Source organism: Podarcis raffonei, chromosome 12 (genome assembly GCF_027172205.1).
Source record: "Podarcis raffonei isolate rPodRaf1 chromosome 12, rPodRaf1.pri, whole genome shotgun sequence".
NCBI lineage: Eukaryota > Metazoa > Chordata > Lepidosauria > Squamata > Lacertidae > Podarcis > Podarcis raffonei.
The window spans coordinates 6,932,177-6,949,070 of NC_070613.1; the positions used below are offsets into that span (position 1 = coordinate 6,932,177).

Genomic DNA, 16,894 nt, shown 5'->3' on the forward strand with positions numbered 1-16,894 from the left:
GTTAGACTCTTGCAATGGACAACCAAGAGACAGAAATCTGGGCCTCCCCTGCTAAATGCCCTCACAAACACCCCTGTTCGCGAGCTCCCAGGATCTGCACTGAGCTAAGTCTTGCAGATAATGATTTACAGCAAGAAGCAACACCATACTCAGTGATTGCTCAAGATATGTGGAGGCTAACTGGGACAATTAGATACTTACCTTTTCAGTATGCTCAACATGAGTATTAGTATAGGGATTTATAGCAATTAAAACACGTTTGCAGCCTACAAAATAGTTGTTTTGCCATTGACATATAGGCCAAGTTGACAATTATTTTTTAAATATATTAAATAGTTGGTTTGAATTAAATGACTGAATTAAATAACTGATGTAACCCAATCTCTGTAAGTCGAAAAAGCTTGAAAACAATCTCAGTTCTATCAACCCAGGTTTGCATTTGAGGTAATGGAGGATGCTATGAGTTTGATGAGCACCGAATAACCAATATCCAATATACTTAAATGGTTTATATTTTTAATTGCAATGGGGGGGGGGGGAGAATCACATTTTCAAATGTACAGCTGTTAGCTCTTGACAAAAAAAAAATCCGGATTTTATAACATTTAAGAAATTTACAGCATTTCAAAATAATAGAAAGTTAAATTCAGTATCACGACTACAGTTACAGACAGCATTTTCCCCTCTGCTGTCACACCCAGTTATCAGAAGGGCTAGTTCTGCTGTTAGAAAACATCGCTATTTCATATGAAAATTTGTTTACACTGAAATGTTCATTTACAAACAATTCTTTAACTGCTGAATCAAAGCACTGGAAGAAATACAGTGCTTTTGAATTGAAAATGAGTGTTTGTAAACCCATTTACAAAAAGTTTGCTGTCACTTTTGAGACTCTTTTTGGTGCTGAACACTGAAAATGAACTCCCATGTCTTCCTTTGCTACAGTATAAAATCTTAACAGTATAAATACCTGGTGGTATTCTGAAGCCAGTGGGAAAAATCAAACACCAAATTATCTTGTACAAGTCTCATTCACTGAAGGTTGGGTGGTCAGAAAGTCCCCACTGAAACTATTCCCAGTGTTCAAAGACATGACTAAGAATGTCAAAGGCTTTTTAGGTCAGCTTTTACAAATCCAGGGTGCAACATTATTCCTACATTCTTATAGCATGGATTCAGAATTGAAATAGAACTCTAGGCTTCCATCTTTTGAGGCTTAATATACATCTTTATACATTTTTTTACTTTTTCCAAGAAAGAGATGTGAAGCTTTGCACCTGAACCTAAGTATTACATATTGTACTGCAGAAAGACAGAAATACCTGCCTTAAATCTTTTTATCCACCTCCGCTCGTGTAAAGGCTTATACCACGTCACCACTGAAATAATACAAGCTTTTTAGGTAACTCTACAAAGAAGCTAATCTTGGAACAGTATTCTCCTCTTCCTCCTTCACAGTCTCATGGCTGCCAGCGTATTTTTGAGAAAAGGCTAGAAGCCATTTGTTAGTCCCAAGAGGTAATTCTGACACATCAGGCCTCTCTCAATACATAAGGATATCTGCAGATCCAAATCTCTCATGATTGATAAATCTAACTCCAGGATTCAGAAGACAGCATATGAAAAAGTTGTGCTCAAGAGTTGTAAGGCCTCACCTCACTAGGCATCTGTCAGTTTTATTTGGGAATACTGAGAAAAAGGGGTCTGCACAGTACTGATGGGGGGAAACCCCTGTTAAATACAATCCGCATTTCCAATGGTTATGGCTTTCAGCTGTATCTGCTGCTTTCACTGGGGCTTCGGTTGTTAGAATAACTGCGGTCACTTTCACTGTCTGAGCCGTAGGACCTAGGGAAAAAAAGCCAAGACACAAGTGAAGGTCTACACTGCTGAAGTGTCACATTTTCAAGTACAAAATTCTGCAGCGGTCCCCACTGTGAGCAGAGTGGCATGGCAAAGAAACGAAATACATTTCATTATGTTAAATATGCTTTCCCACCACAAAAGCTTGCTTATTTCAAGCATGGATTTTCTCAAACTCTCAAATGGATGAAAGTTCAACTACTCTAATTAGAGGTATATTTCAGGATACACCCACCCAGGTTGCCTTTTGCCAATTTTGAACCTACCACCTAACGTGGTACACAGCCAACACCTACTTTGATTCAAAGCATCATAAAAAAGAGGTAACAGAACAAAAAGCCTGGCGTAAGAGAGTAAGAAGGGACAATTTTTAAAATATTGATTTTCTTCAACACCCAAACATGGGGCAATTACACCTTTTCAGGCCATGTGGTGGAAAGCTGATGCCTTGGCACCATAATGAGATCTAACACTTATCAAGGTTGTTAATGGAAAACTACACATCAGGACCACTACTGGGAATAAAAAGCAGTGATCAGGTGTTCTCAGAAACATTTAGACAGAAGAGACATTTGTGTCACCTCTCAAGTTCAACAGCTGTCACCAAAGGTAACCTATTTTGCTGTGTACTAGCTACCAATAAAAATCAAATGTAATAACCTAGTTCTTTGTTCCTCTATGAGTCCAGTGAGGCAGAGTAAGTTCTGAATCAGTTAAGGATTAGATGTGGGCTAACAAACTGAAATCTAATTGAGACCAGACAGACTTGCCTTTGTTCAATAGGAGATTTGTTTTGGCTATTTTGATAACATGTGTAGCCTGGGATCAATCTCCTGGGATGCAACATGGTAGTTGTAGCTCGAAGCACCCTTCCACCACTATGGTTTCTGGAGAAAGTAGATCTGGCCACTGCTGCACAAACCTTGGTCAGATCCAGAGTGGCTTACTTATAATGCGATCTACTAGGTGAGACATTCTGAAAAGTGTTTGGACACTTCAAACTGTTGTCACTGGAATACAGTGGTACCTCGGGTTGCAGACGCTCCAGGTTACAGACTCCGCTAACCCAGAAACAGTACCTCAGGTTAAGAACAGTTTCAGATTAAGAACGGACCTCCAGAACGAATTAAGTTCTTAACCCGAGGTACCACTGTATGTGATCACACTGGCTTCACAGTGGAACATGTGATCACATTACTGCGGTATCTCTAGTTACAAACTTAATTCATTCCGGAGGTGCATTCTTAACCTGAAACTGCTCTTAATTAGAGGCGTGCTTTCGCTAATGGGGCCTCTTGCTGCCGCCACGCCGCCAGCACACCATTTCCGTTCTCATCCTGTGGCAAGGTTTTCAACTTGAGGTAACTCTTCCAGGTTAGCGGAGTTTGTAACCTGAGGCGTTTGTAACTCGAGGCACCACTGTAGTTTTTGGGTACAGTCTGAGACGCTTATTACCATCAAAGCCCTAAATGACTTGATTTCAGGTGACAAGGAACACCTCTTCTAATAGGAAACAGCTCGCCTGTTAAGGTAATTAGAAATGATCTTGCTTTGTGTTCTGCTGTTGTCACACGTGTAGCTGAAGCTTGCATGGGACACAGAACTTTTCTGCAGTGATACACAAGTTGTGGCACTACCAGGCTTTTGGTATTGGGTAACTATGTTGCCTTGGCACTTTACTTTTGCTCTACTGTTAATGGTTTTGGACACTTAATGTTTTACTGTACTCTGATTTATATTGTTTTGTTTTACATTATAATTATGTTTGGAGCGCTTGGGTCGTTCCTATTTTTGTGGAATTTTGGCAACTGCACAAGATTCGTAAACGATTTGCATTACTGCTACGGACACAAGTAGTTCGAACAGAGAAGGTGAGAGGCAAATGTCATTTGCATTTGTCTATAGTAAGTTCCTCATTCTAGCTGCCAAAAACCACATACCTGGACCGTCTGTCATAACTGCGAGATCTGTGGTAACTGTCACTCCTTTTGCTTCTACTTCGGCTACGGCTCCTGCTGTAGTAACTGTCATATGTATAGGACCTGCTTTTATGGGTGAAAAACCAAGCAATGACTTACTTTGTTTAACACTGAATCTCCCTCAATAAACTTAGAGGCATCAAAGCTTTCTTATTCACAGAAAATATATCTGGATTAAATACAATATGCTAGAGAATTAAAAACTGAACTCAAACGAAAAAAAAAAATCTATAAAAGGCACCCATTCAATGTAGCTATGTTTTCCATTATTCTCTTTCAATTTTGAAGTAAAAAAAGTCTGTTTAGAAAAGTAAGCCACAGCACCTTATTATCAATGCATCATTTAAATTTGCTGTTACTAACCCATTATATACTGGAGTCATATTTAAAAAATGATCTCTTAGCATACCTTGATCGACTGTGGTGATCGTAAGAGCTGCTTCTGGACCGACTTCTACTATAAGTGCGACTATTAAACAAGAAAAGAATGACATGACATTTTTAAACTGTAAGAAAGATGTCCCGGTATTAAAGCCAGTTATAACTATTTCCCCAAGTGACAAAATATGTGTTTATTTTTAAACCATACTAAATCTACAGAGTGCCTCTGGTAAGAAACCAAACGAGGCTTCAAGCAGATTTTTGCAGGAATTTCTTCATTCTCTCCAGCACTTCCCCTTCCCTTTTGCTGGTACTAACCTGTGACTCCTGCAACTGTCGTAAGAACTACTTCGACTTCTTGAGTGGCCTCTGCTGTACCATCCTCTGCTCCGGCTTCGTGTGTAACTCCGTGACCTAGAGATTTCAAGTGCATATACTTAAAAGCTGTGCAAAGTAAAGCCCAGCTATTCACAGGGGTTCGTTTTATGGTTTTCGGAGCACATAGTGACCAATAGGCTAGCCCCATTGAGCAAGGAACATTGACATAGCCTATGGGTATCAGGAAGGAGCCTTCACTGCACTCTTTTCGACACATGCTAAAAACATTTTTGTTTGCACAAGCCTACGCAGATACCTCCCCTTCATGGATCACTGCCTTGTTGTGGCGAAGGGGCTTGAATAACTCAGAGAAGCTATGAGCTATGCCGTGCAGGGCCACCCAAGATGGACAGGTCATAGTGGAGAGTTTAGACTAAATGTGATCCACCTGGAGAAGGAACTGGCAATCCACTCCAGTCTTTTGCCAAGAAAACTCCATGGACATAAAAAAAGGAGAAGCTTTGAGAAGAAGGGGGGGAGTTTCCAAAGCATGCTCTGGTTCATAATAATAATAATAATAATAATAATAATTTATTATTTATACCCCGCCCATCTGGCTGAGTTTCCCCAGCCACTCTGGGCGGCTCCCAATCAGTGTTAAAAACAGTACAGCGTTACATATTAAAAACTTCCCTGAACAGGGCTGCCTTAAGATGTCATGGGGTTACGGAGAGTCGAACATGACTAAGACGACTAAACATGACTAAACGAACATGACTAAGACAACTAAACAACAAGAACGCAGATACCTACAATGCTGACATGGTTTCGGTTTCTTGCAGGTTCTAGTTTTCTGAACGATTTAATTGTTTTTACTAACAATTGTTGGGACGCGGGTGGCGCTGTGGGTTAAACCAGAGCCTAGGACTTGCTGATCCCTGCTCCTGCCAACCTAGCAGTTCGAAAGCACATCAAAGTGCAAGTAGATAAATAAATACCTCCAGCGGGAAGGTATACGGCGTTTCCGTGCACTGTTCTGGTTCACCAGAAGCGGCTTAGTCATGCTGGCCACATGACCCGGAAACTGTACGCCGGCTCCCTCAGCCAGTAAAGCGAGATGAGCGCCGCAACCCCAGAGTCGTCCGCGACTGGACCTAATGGTCAGGGGTCCCTCTACCTTTACCAATTGTTATGTTTTATTCTTTGCCATCATTTCATGAGAGAAATACAGGCAACTGAGTGTTTGTGTGCACTTAAGGCACGCACAACCACTGACATGCGTGCCGTTTTTGACACTGGAAGGGGGAGGAACAGGGACGGAACAGGCATGTGTGCATCCTGATGACTGTCCATAAAGAAATAGCTATGTCTATTTGTAAAATGCAAGTAATTTTACTTACCTGTAAGAAGAGGTGGAACTTCCTGATCGACTTCTGGAGTGACTGTAGGAATGGGATCTAGCTCTATGCCTGGATTTGGGGTCCGACTTGCTTCGTGACCGGCTATGGCTCCTTGACTGGCTGTTTTCCCGTGTGGGAGAATCCTCCTCGCTAGAGCTCTCGTGGTTCCTCGGTCTCCGATTCAGCCGGGCAGTCTTCCTAACTTCATCAAACAGGGAGCCTGGTCTGATTTTGTTTTTGCTTTTAATTTCTATTCTTAAACCTTGTGGCTTTGACTCAGACGACGAGGCCACGCTTTTGGCTTCGGAAGGAATACTAGAAGCTGCCGGAGCTGCAGGCTGCAGGTTCCCTACTCCCTGTAACGGTTTCCATTTATTATCAGCCACGATGCTCTGAGGGTTTTCCACCAGCTCAGTCTTCAGCACACATTCCACAGCAGCAATGGTCGTGACGGGCTTAGGTCTTTGTTTCTCTCTCTGTGTGTTGCCTTCTTTGCTACCAGTCAATTCTCTAGCATCAAGTCCTGGTTTTGAACTCTCCGCTTCAGAGCTACTTGGCACATCTGTGCTCTTGCTAACTTTAATGTCCTGCAAGTTCACCTTCAGACTTACTGGAGAAAGTTCCACATCAACCTTCACGGGCGAATTATGCTCTGGAGTGCAAATCTCCATGTCATCCATCTGGGTAACATCCACCTCATTTTCATTATTTACTTTGGCAGCACCAGCGCTTTCTGAAATTTCCGTATTTTTTTCTGAATTTAGAGCATGTGCTGATGTTGCCTCTTCCCCATTAACTTTACAAACGTTCTTAACGGCAGGTGATGTATGGCCTCCAGTTTTATTCTCTTCACTGAGCTTTTTGTCTTTCCCCGTTTGGTCTTGGGGGATTTTATCATTTTCAGAATCCTGATCTTGCTTTTTATCTGTTTTTGTCACGACTGGCTTCTCTCTCTCATCCTTGGTGCGTGGCTTTACAGCAATGTCCTCTTCCTCCTCCTCCTCCTCTTCTCCAAACTCCAGAGGCGGTTGCCAGTGAAATGTTTCCTTTCGTTTTTGGGCCTTATGCTTCTTTTCTTTTTTACCCTTGGATTTCTCCTTCGCTTTTTTGGAATGTGTCTTTTTGAGGTTCTTTTTGGAGCCGTGTTTTTGCTTTCTGGATTTCCCCCTGGCCCCTGAATTGGAATGGGAGCTCTCCGTCTCAGAAGGGGAGAACTGCTTGCTCGTCTTGAGTGTACCTGAGGAGGAATCCAACTTTGTCTTGCACTTGGCGAGGCTGAGATCTGTGTCAGAGTCCGAGGTGGCTTCACCTTCCTCCTTGCTAGAAGACAATCTTGAATCTTCCTTAGAGTTCCTGTTTCCGCCTCTTTCTGAATTTGATTCAGAGTCCCACTTACTATCGGCACGCGTTTTCCTTTTTGCTTTTCGACCACTTCTTGGGGAGTTCAGTTTCTCCTCCAAAAGTCTTTTTTTTGAATGGTCACTGCCCCACTCAGACCCGGGCTTTTCTTCATTCCCATCGCAAGCAGTGCTGCTTTTCTTTCGCTTCCGGCTTGCTTTTTCTTGCTGCAACGGCCCTTTTTCCTGCACTGGCTGTGGTTTTGTCACCTGCTCACTATCCGTGGAGAAGTCCAGAGAGGATCTACTCACGCTCTCCCTGTGCTTCTGAGAAGCCGCATCTTTTGCATACAGAAGAGTACTTTCAGAACTGCTTTGTCTCTTCTTTGACAAGTGCCCACTTTCTTTCGTTTTGCTTTTCTGTCGTTCATCCTCACTTAGAGAAAAATAAGATGACGACCCACTGTAGCACGACCGGTCACTGGGGAATTTATGCACTGAACGGGATCTAACAGTTGACCGAGATCTTGAGCTGGATGGACTTCTGGATCTGGAGTAAGACTTGGAGTAGGATCTACTTCGAGATGTCCTGCTCCTCGACCTTCGCCAACTCTCTGAACTTCTATCGCTGTGATTTTTTGAATAATCACTGCGATCACTATCTGAACTTTTTCGTCGCTTACGGTATGAAGAGGATGTGCTTGCGTCTTTGACACTTGCTAAACTGTAGGCGGTCTGGGTAGGCATCAAGTGAGTGGTCTTTGCTTTCATTTCCTGAATTCGCTCATAGGATGGTTTCCAAGGCTTTTGCCCAGGTTTCCATCTAGAAGGCGGAGGACTGTCACTAAGTGATATGACTGGAATGCTTTCGGCAACAACGGGCTGTATCACAACTTTATCATTTTGTGGCAATGCTGCCATGACAGGTTCGACTGCAACAGGCTTGAATTCATTTAAACGAGCTGCGACATTTTTTGGTGAACTGGACACCATCTTCAGATGCTTGGAACTGGACCTAGATCTTGATCTGCTCCTAGACTGAGAAGACTTAAAAGCCATTCTTGACCTAGAACTTCTTCTGGAATAAGATCTAGATCTGGTTCTGGATCTGGTTCTAGACCTGTAGTATGACCGGGAGTCCCTGCTTGACAGGGACAATGAGCTCTGCTTATCTCTATCAGATTTAGACCAGTCCCTTCTGGAGGAGTCATCTCTAGAAGAAAGTGAGGAAGAGCGGGACACCCTCTCCCGGTCACAAGGTGATTTTGTCCTTCTAGCAGAAGAACGAGAAGATTCTTTCTCTGTTGAAGTAGATAACCTCTTCTTTTTAATTTGCTTCTGCTTCTTTAAGTGTTTTTGCTTTTTGGCCTTCTTTTTGTGCTTTGCCTTTTTCTCTTTCCGGTGTTTCTTGTGGTGGCGACCGTATTTAGCACTACTTAGGTCAGAATAACCATTATGTGACCATGACCTTGACCTCTGAGACAGACTTCTTTCATCCCACCTTCCTGGGTCACTCAACCTAAGAAAAAAATGAATAAAATGTTTATCTGTATCTTGTGAGCACCCTGAGATCTTTGGATGAAATATAAATTTTAATTAATTAATTAATTAATTAATAACAAGCATTTCCTTGACTATGCTTGCTTAGCTTCTAAAGTTCTCTAGCAGAGTTTTCAGGAGCCATACAGCATGGGTCTAAAGACCCGGGTACATGATCTGCAGAAGCCTGGAAGTACTGGGCCAGTATAGCCATCTTCCTACAAAGGCCCTCAACAATTAGCGCACATGAAATTGTGAGCAGTATCTCTACCTCAAGTAAAGAAAACCAAAATGACAGAACTACGTCTGAGTGGATAAACAAAGCCTCAGTTCACATGCCTCAAAGGAGCTGCTCAAATATGATCCAACAAAATTGTGTTAATACTCAGGAACATGTCCTCAGAGCAACTAACTTGGCTGACTGTTCAGATGAATCGGTTTTTTTTGCATAAGTGTGTATCCATGGAATTCATTCCAAAAGCAGTCCCATGGGGGAACATTGTTAAAGCTATGGTTAAAGCGATGGTTGTTCACTGGGAATGAAAACAGCCCGGAGGGTGGGGCAAAGGAGCTTCACAAAATGCAAATAAGTAAAGTTTCATGAAACATATTTTGGGAGCAAACTCAACAGATTTTCATAAACAAAAATCATTCCATTTTAGAATTATTTTTAACCTGTTCATATAGGTTTTTTTACAATGCAGCCCCAAACTGTTTTAATACTCAAGAAGTTTCTGCAAGCGAGTAAGATTAACATATGTCACCCTGTTCCAGATAACAGGATGTAAACTAGACGCAAAGCACCCAAGTAAAATTTCCCTACCCAATCAGCCCTACTCTCTTATTTGTAGCCATCGAAAAATAAACTCTCTTACCAGGTACAAAGTCTATCTAAACTGCAGTGCAATAGATGCCTTACAGAATCTGCTATTACCACTCTCTTTATTCATCTTGTGCCTATATGTAATCGACTATTTTATGGGACAAGAATAATTTAAGAGAGCTAGTCTTACTTGTCTCCTTTACTCCATTTTTCTCCACTGGGTGGCCTATAGGCTCTTAACCTCTGCATTTCTTCTTTCCAGTGTGGAGGAGTTTCACTGCTCTCATCATTATCAGATTCTGAACATGAGCGAGAACGAGGTGGTGTATGGTATCGCTAGAAAAATACAACAGCAGAAGCAGAATTGTATACAAAATCCGTAATACAGTAGCGCTCGTACACAATCATCAAGGCTTATCCACGATTAAAAACAAATGTCTAGGGGCAACCGTATACTGAGCATATGTTACACCCAAATCTGGAGATTACTTGCAGATTTTCTGTGCAGGTAAGCAAACCTTGCCAGAGGAACTCTGCAGGAAGAGAAAATGTAGGTACAAGCGGAGACATTGTTCAACTTGGAGAAAGAGCTTTCGTGACAGGAGAACATAGAGCCCACAAGAAGCTAAACTACAGCATCTGCCTAGTGGGCTTTAAAAAATCATCTCCACTTCTACTCTTTCTGTTCTTTGCCATATAAAGGTTCTGCGAGCAACAGGCAAACACTGCAATACATTTTGATAATATTTTTCAGTTGTTTATTGCTACTCCACCTTTTGAGGTCTCACATTCTCAGCCAATTTATAATGCCTTACTATCAATCCCCATCTCCATTTAGAAGAGAAGCCTATATCACTATTTTTTGTTTTGATTCAGTGCTATTTTTATAAGGTAACTTGTTTATTTTAAAAAGAAATTATAACCATTTGGTGTGTTTTTAGCTCCACTCATTCTTTATTCATGTTGGGAGCTGTCCTGGATCCCACACTAGGAGAAATAGAATAATACTTTGCAATTAACCTCTTCATTCCTGCTTCCGCATCCAGGGACAAGTATGAATTTTTGTATGCAAGTGGTCAGCAAACAGAGGTAGCTTTCAAACACTGGCCAAAATAAAGTTCTCATGTAAGTTACAAAGCTTGAAGGGCGGGGGAAAATATGGAAAACATACTATTGTGCCTCTCCCTCTGATTTTTCTTCCAGATTTAGATACTGAAGGCTTCTGGTCATTCAAAACCGGGGCTACATCAAGCAGCTTCCTTAAATATTAAGAATTATACAGGTATAAGGAAAACAGCACTGGCAATAATATATGTTTCTTACAGTCAAATGTTAAAGACAGCCCAAACTGAGCAAGTGACTCAAATGGCCACACACTTAATTGCATAGCTTTTTCTTTGCTAAGACACAGTTCAGAACCATCTGGTTGGCACTCCCTCCCCTCCCCAAAGTTACAGAATTTTCACCCAAGGTAAACGAGTCTCTACAGCTCCTAGCTGAGAGGTGCAATCACATACTGTAAAAGCATTCCTTCATCTGGCTCCCCAGCTGGATCACCTGGACATCAAAGTTTTCACTGGGGTACCCCCAAGAAAAGACACCTCTTTAAGGAATCCAATAGAGAAGAATCTGACTCTTCCTGAAAGGAGTTTCCCCAAAGATGCTGAATTGCTATGAGACTAACCTCACCAGGGGCCTACACCACGTGGTCCAAGAATGAAATGGGCATGTAGGATTTCTTCACCCTCTGCTGCATATACCCCACTAGGTATGAGAGTAGTATCTGGGGACCAGGTTATAATGGTCAGGACATAGAGAGTTTATGATGAGGATCTTTCTAAACCAAAAGCTGGCTAACATTCAGAGAAAACAAAAACTGGAATCCAATACTTTGTGACTATTCTGCACCCTTGTCCCAATTTTTTAACAGCAACTGGTATAATAGCTAGCTAGATGAGACATTTCTTCCATCAAAAAATAAAGACCTTGGTTTCCTACATGTAAAATACTCCCCCCCCCCAGCCATGGGAGTACACAAGCATCCCATCGAAATTCAAGCATATGAACTGCATCCCTGTAATGCTGAGGTATTATTGCAAGTTACAACGATCCTCCACTAACTCCCTAACTGTAAATACACAATTGGCTCAAGGATTGCTTAAAAGGAGCAGTCCCACAGAGAAGTAACAAATACAACAAGAAGAAAATTGTTGCATACGGCTCAGGCTCTGTATTTATAACTGGTGCGTCTCTTCTGAGCAAAAATCTGTTTTCCGGTACTGGAGGAATTTCTTCAGGACGGACCACGGGCTTGTCCCTCTTCACATTTGAGTCCACTGCTTTTTCATTTTCTTCGCTTCTGTTAAGATGGCTGAATAGAAAGAGCAATTTAGAATACACAAACACGCACACACAATTTTTGAAACCCAAATGAGAACTGCATGTGTCAGACTATATTCTGTATGTGACAACTTTCTACACCAAGTTTCCTTGCACTGTAAGAAGCTTTTCTCAAACTTAATAGCCTGATGATGAATCAAACTCCTAAACTTTTTAACTTCCTGAATTTCTTTAAGTCAGCACAATTTACTTCTCCAGAAAAGCAGAGAATTAAGGCCTGCAGGTTATCTGCTTCTATTCCTTTAGATAAGCAGCGTTAATTTACTCGAGGGCAAAAAGTGTAATTCAAAGAGCTCCAGTTGTGACATAGATTCCCATATGGAAGGGTATGCAATGGCTCTGTATGTAGGTTAAAGAACTAAGCAATCTGAGGGGCTCCCTCTTATCGAAGTGTGGTGTCAATGACTCTCCCCTGCTCCCCACTGTTTCTATGTTACTCTGTGTCATATACAGCTGTTTCTCCTCTATTTCCATAGGTCAGGGATGAGGAAGCTTTTTTGCCCCAAGGGCCACATGCCCACGGTGAGCAGGACCAGAGGGCAAAAGTGGGTGGAGGAATGAATGAGAGTTTTGCACTGTAGGGATGTACCATATTTTTCGCTCCATAAGAAGCACCTGACCATAAGGCGCACCTAGTTTTTAGAGGGGGAATGCAAGAAAAAAAAATTATTTAAAGGGAGCGCTGAGCAGAGCCTGTATGCATCCCAGGCTCTGCTTAGCACTCCCTTTCACAAGCCGCGTGGAGCGTGTGTGCGGCGCTTGCAGGCTTTTCCCCGAGAAGGGCAGTGATGGGCTGCCCTTCTCCCTTCTTGGGGAAAAGCCTGCAAGAGCCGCACACACGCTGCCCTTCTCCCTCCTCGGGGAAAAGCCCCCAAGAGCCCCCACACACACTTTAAAGGGAGCGCAGCTCTTGGGGGCTTTTGCGGGAGGTGAGAGAAGGGAGAGAGCCGTACTCTGTCCCTTCCCCCACCTCCTGCAAAAGCCACGGATAGCCGCGCGAAGTCTCCGCAGGGCAGCGGGATGAAGGCTCCCCGCTGCCCTGTGGCGGCTTTGCGCAGCTAAGCCAGAAGCTAGAACAGCCAGAGGGAGCGCTGCACAGTGCTCCCTCTAGCTGTTCTGGCTTCTGGGGTAGCTCGCGAAGCCCACATTCGCTCCATAAGACGCACACACATTTCCCCTTACTTTTTAGGAGGGGAAAAGTGTGTCTTATAGAGCGAAAAATACGGTATCTTCACACATCCCTCTCTATTTTTCATTCAGACAAGTGAAAGGAATAATCAGAGTTTAAGGATGCTTTGCAGCCAAGCAAAAAACACTATGGTGCAGGTTCAGTGAAGGGTGTGGCCTGGGGAAGAGTTACAGAAGCTATATATGGGAGTCAGGGGGCCATACTCAGCCCTTGGAGCTGTGGTCTTCCCTCCTGCTCCAAGTTCATGGGCTTTGCAAGAAGCGAGGCTGTCCAAAATAATAACTGCGGAGCGCAGAAGAGCTCATGAGTATTGGTGGAAATGGATGTTATGTTGTTTTTAAGAGTTGAAAGCTTCATTTTTGTTCTTAAAACCTCACAATGCTTTGCTTTTACAAAAAACCAAACCAGAGCCCTCCAGAATTCAGCAGCCACATTCTAAAGAGCTTCATGCTGTAAGACCTAGTTGTAGGCATGTAAAAGTTTTGGGGTTGGCTCTTTTTAGATTCTCCATGATAGCAAATGGGAGAACACAGGTGTTTGATTTTACACAGAGTAGCTTGGAAACTCACACACAGGTCAAAGCAGAAGAACACAGAGCAACTTAGAAAGAGATAAGAATTTAAGAACGCACAGATACAAGGCAAATATTGAGACCCATGAATACCCCTACTCATTTTACTGTGATGAGCTTTAGCTTAAATGGTTAGAGATGGTTCCTCAGTCCTAAATGTCAGCATCCATTTATGTAACATGTCAAAGTCAACTTCACAGATTATGCCCTGAAATATTATTTCCTCATGCAGAAAGTCTGACAGTGAGACAGTTATCTTCACTGCAAGCCAAGAATCTTAAAACTTGGTACTCAAGAGAAGCTTACAGGTCTACGAACAGAAGTGAATAAAACGTTAAAACCTTGATGAAAAAGCTTATTCATCTCTTCTTGTGATAATGTATTAGATACCTTCTTTGGCTTGATGCCCGTTTGTTCTTGGGTTCCTCCTTTTTCTTCTCTTCCCTTCGTCGCTTCTTTGACTGTTTAGCTTTCATTCTCCGCTTGCGTTTCCTTTTCCTACTTCTCTCACTTTCAGATTCACTGTCAGATGATGATTCTGATGAAGTAGACGAGCTGCTGCTGGAAGTATCTGAAGCTTCTGAGTGAGCAGACACCTTTCTCTTCTTCTCCAATGCTTAGGATGGGAAAGTTAATACATTTTGATAATTCACACTTGGAACATATGGATTTGCATTCAGCATGGTGGGTAAAACCACAAACACAATGAACTCTGGGGATCATGATTAGATCATTACACTTTTTTGTTTGTTTGTTTCTAAATATCTGAGATAGTATGCTAGTTCTAGCCATACTGATTGACCACTGGGCAGACATAAAAAGGCTACACTGGCAATTTGGCATTAACCAAATGCTAGACAATTTAATGCTGGACAATGCAGCCATGGTTTACTGCCATTTGCCTTGAGAAAATGCATCCAGATACACTCATATAAAATCAACGTGCTGGTTATCTGTGGGAAGACAGACATTGTGCTATATATCAGCAGCTGATATTGTAAAAGTATTTAACTCTCAACGTCACCCCCAGCAAATATACATCTGAATTCCTGCCTTATTTTTTAAATAGCCCTGAAGACTTCTTTCATCCAGGTTCTTAACTTTTCCTTCCTGCTTTCATTTTCCTGTCTTAAAGAGGGCATAAGAATGGATACTCATAGTGTTTTATTGTTTAATGTAAAAACTGCAACTGCTGAGGGTACGCGCACACAATATAAAAGACTTTGGGATGCAATTTATCTACACTGGCTAGTCTAACAGTGCCCACTGGATAGTTTCTGCACAGGCATCAATGAAGTCCTCTTCTTTCCAAGGCCCTCCATAACATCTCTTTCTCTGGCCAGGATTTCCATCAGGGATCAGTGTGCACCTCCAATACAGCCAGCCCCCCTCTTCTGTCTAGCAACCTGGTCCACAGGTTATGCCACTGGTAGTGATGACTGTGGTACAAATGAGGCCAAGGGTACACTGGGGAGAAAATGAGCACCACACTCTCCTGTGGGAAAAGTTATGCCTACATCTGGATGGATCACGGTCTTACGCAGAGTAAAAAATAATAGGCCATCTTAAAAAACAAAATCATGAAGAGTAGGGTGCTGACAGACGCATTGTGTTATAGCAAGGGTGGCTAACACACGCCCAGAGGCTCGGGGGGCCACTAGGGGGCGCATAGGAAGATGGCCGACAATAACATCTCTCCGACCCACAGGAGGTAATTTGGAGGCTATGTTGGGAGTAATTAGCCTCCCTACCCACTCAAGATGGTGAGTGGGGCCGTTTGCCTGCTGTGCCCGATACCACCCCCGAATTTTTGAGGGGGATGGGGGCACTAGGCACAAAAACCCTCCCGTGGGTTCTCGGCACTCCTGGACGCTGTCTCTGATCTGCGCCACTAGCTGCAAGAACTTCAAAAGAAATAAATTGGCACGAAGGAAATGCACATACTTCAGGAAATGAGGAGTGAAGGCTGCAACAGAAGAGGTCTCTGGAAAAACAAGATTTAATTTATGAGAAGATACGTCAAGATACGGTACGGCAAATGACTGATGGGGGAGGGGGGGAAATGTTTTATTTTTTTACTTATGTGATTAAACCCAAGAATCCCCTCCCTTCAAGAGTCAAAAGCCAGAAATGAGTAAGGACTTAAGCTGTGAATTTAAGGCTGTGTGGAGATAAACTTTCGAACCAAAGCATGTTTATAGAAGACTGTGGAATGTATAAGAGCTTTGTTATGACGCAGTCAAAAATGCCGACGCCATTTTGGGAAGCTCTGTCGGAGGACTAAGACCGGGGGGAGAAAGAGTGAAAGAGAGCCTTTTTAAACTCCTCAAAGAGGTCTTAAGATCGACAGAGCTATAAATCTACGATGGAAAAAGTGATCTTATCTCCGAAGGTGACGATTTATGGGAACTATCTGGACTTGAGGAATGACGACGGGAAATTCACACAGGAGTATTATTGGCGTTTATCAGCTTAAGGAGACCATCAGAAGAGACCGTAAAGGACTATAAAGGACAAAGAGAAAATATAAGAATAAGAAGTGATGTGGAAACAGCAAGAGAAGATTGGAAAGAACTATGAACATGTGTTTGGACTGTTGGAACATCTATTTGGACTTATTTGGACTGATTTGGACATTTAGATCAGAATCCTTCCTCGGATCTGGAAGTATGGGACGCCCCAACAAAATTTAAAAATTCGGCTCTGTAATTTGGAATTTATGTGGTTTGATTCGATGTGATTGGCCGGTTAATAAAATTTATTTAAAAAAAACAAACACACGCCCAGAGGCTCCATCCAGCCTCCAAGGGATTTTCTGTGGTCCCCTACTCCAATATGTCGTATTGTTATTATTACTGCTCCTATGGGTCCCCTGTCATGATGCCCTAAGGTTTGTTGTAGTCCCTAAAGGGACTATGTGCCCCCAGTCCATTTTGTCATTTAAAAAACACACAAAAACCTGACCATTTCAACAGGTCCCATGCACTTATTCTATGATGCCAAAAGGTTTATGACCCCAAGATACACCAAGATTTGTCTTTAATTGTTAAAAATTAAATGACCACACACCCATCTATACTTTGGCCCACATGAG

At 42.5% G+C, this 16,894-nt stretch overlaps 1 protein-coding gene across 5 annotated transcripts in view; it reads right to left on the reverse strand.

The window, feature by feature from the left end:
• Positions 1–496: 496 nt before the first annotated feature.
• The window catches only part of NKTR (natural killer cell triggering receptor), a 38,162-nt gene continuing 21,764 nt past the window's right edge, over positions 497–16,894 (reverse strand). For 4 of the 5 annotated variants that reach the window (XM_053359189.1, XM_053359188.1, XM_053359191.1 and 1 more), the window contains 9 exons: positions 14,191–14,416; positions 11,859–12,011; positions 10,812–10,899; positions 9,831–9,976; positions 5,942–8,797; positions 4,542–4,637; positions 4,252–4,311; positions 3,804–3,908; positions 497–1,848 (listed from right to left, as the gene is read on the reverse strand). In XM_053359189.1, the coding sequence (XP_053215164.1) occupies positions 1,770–1,848; positions 3,804–3,908; positions 4,252–4,311; positions 4,542–4,637; positions 5,942–8,797; positions 9,831–9,976; positions 10,812–10,899; positions 11,859–12,011; positions 14,191–14,416 (3,809 nt within the window). In that variant the 3' untranslated portion in view covers positions 497–1,769. The remainder of the gene's footprint in view (positions 1,849–3,803; positions 3,909–4,251; positions 4,312–4,541; positions 4,638–5,941; positions 8,798–9,830; positions 9,977–10,811; positions 10,900–11,858; positions 12,012–14,190; positions 14,417–16,894) is intronic. The other variant, XM_053359190.1, reaches the window with a different exon arrangement.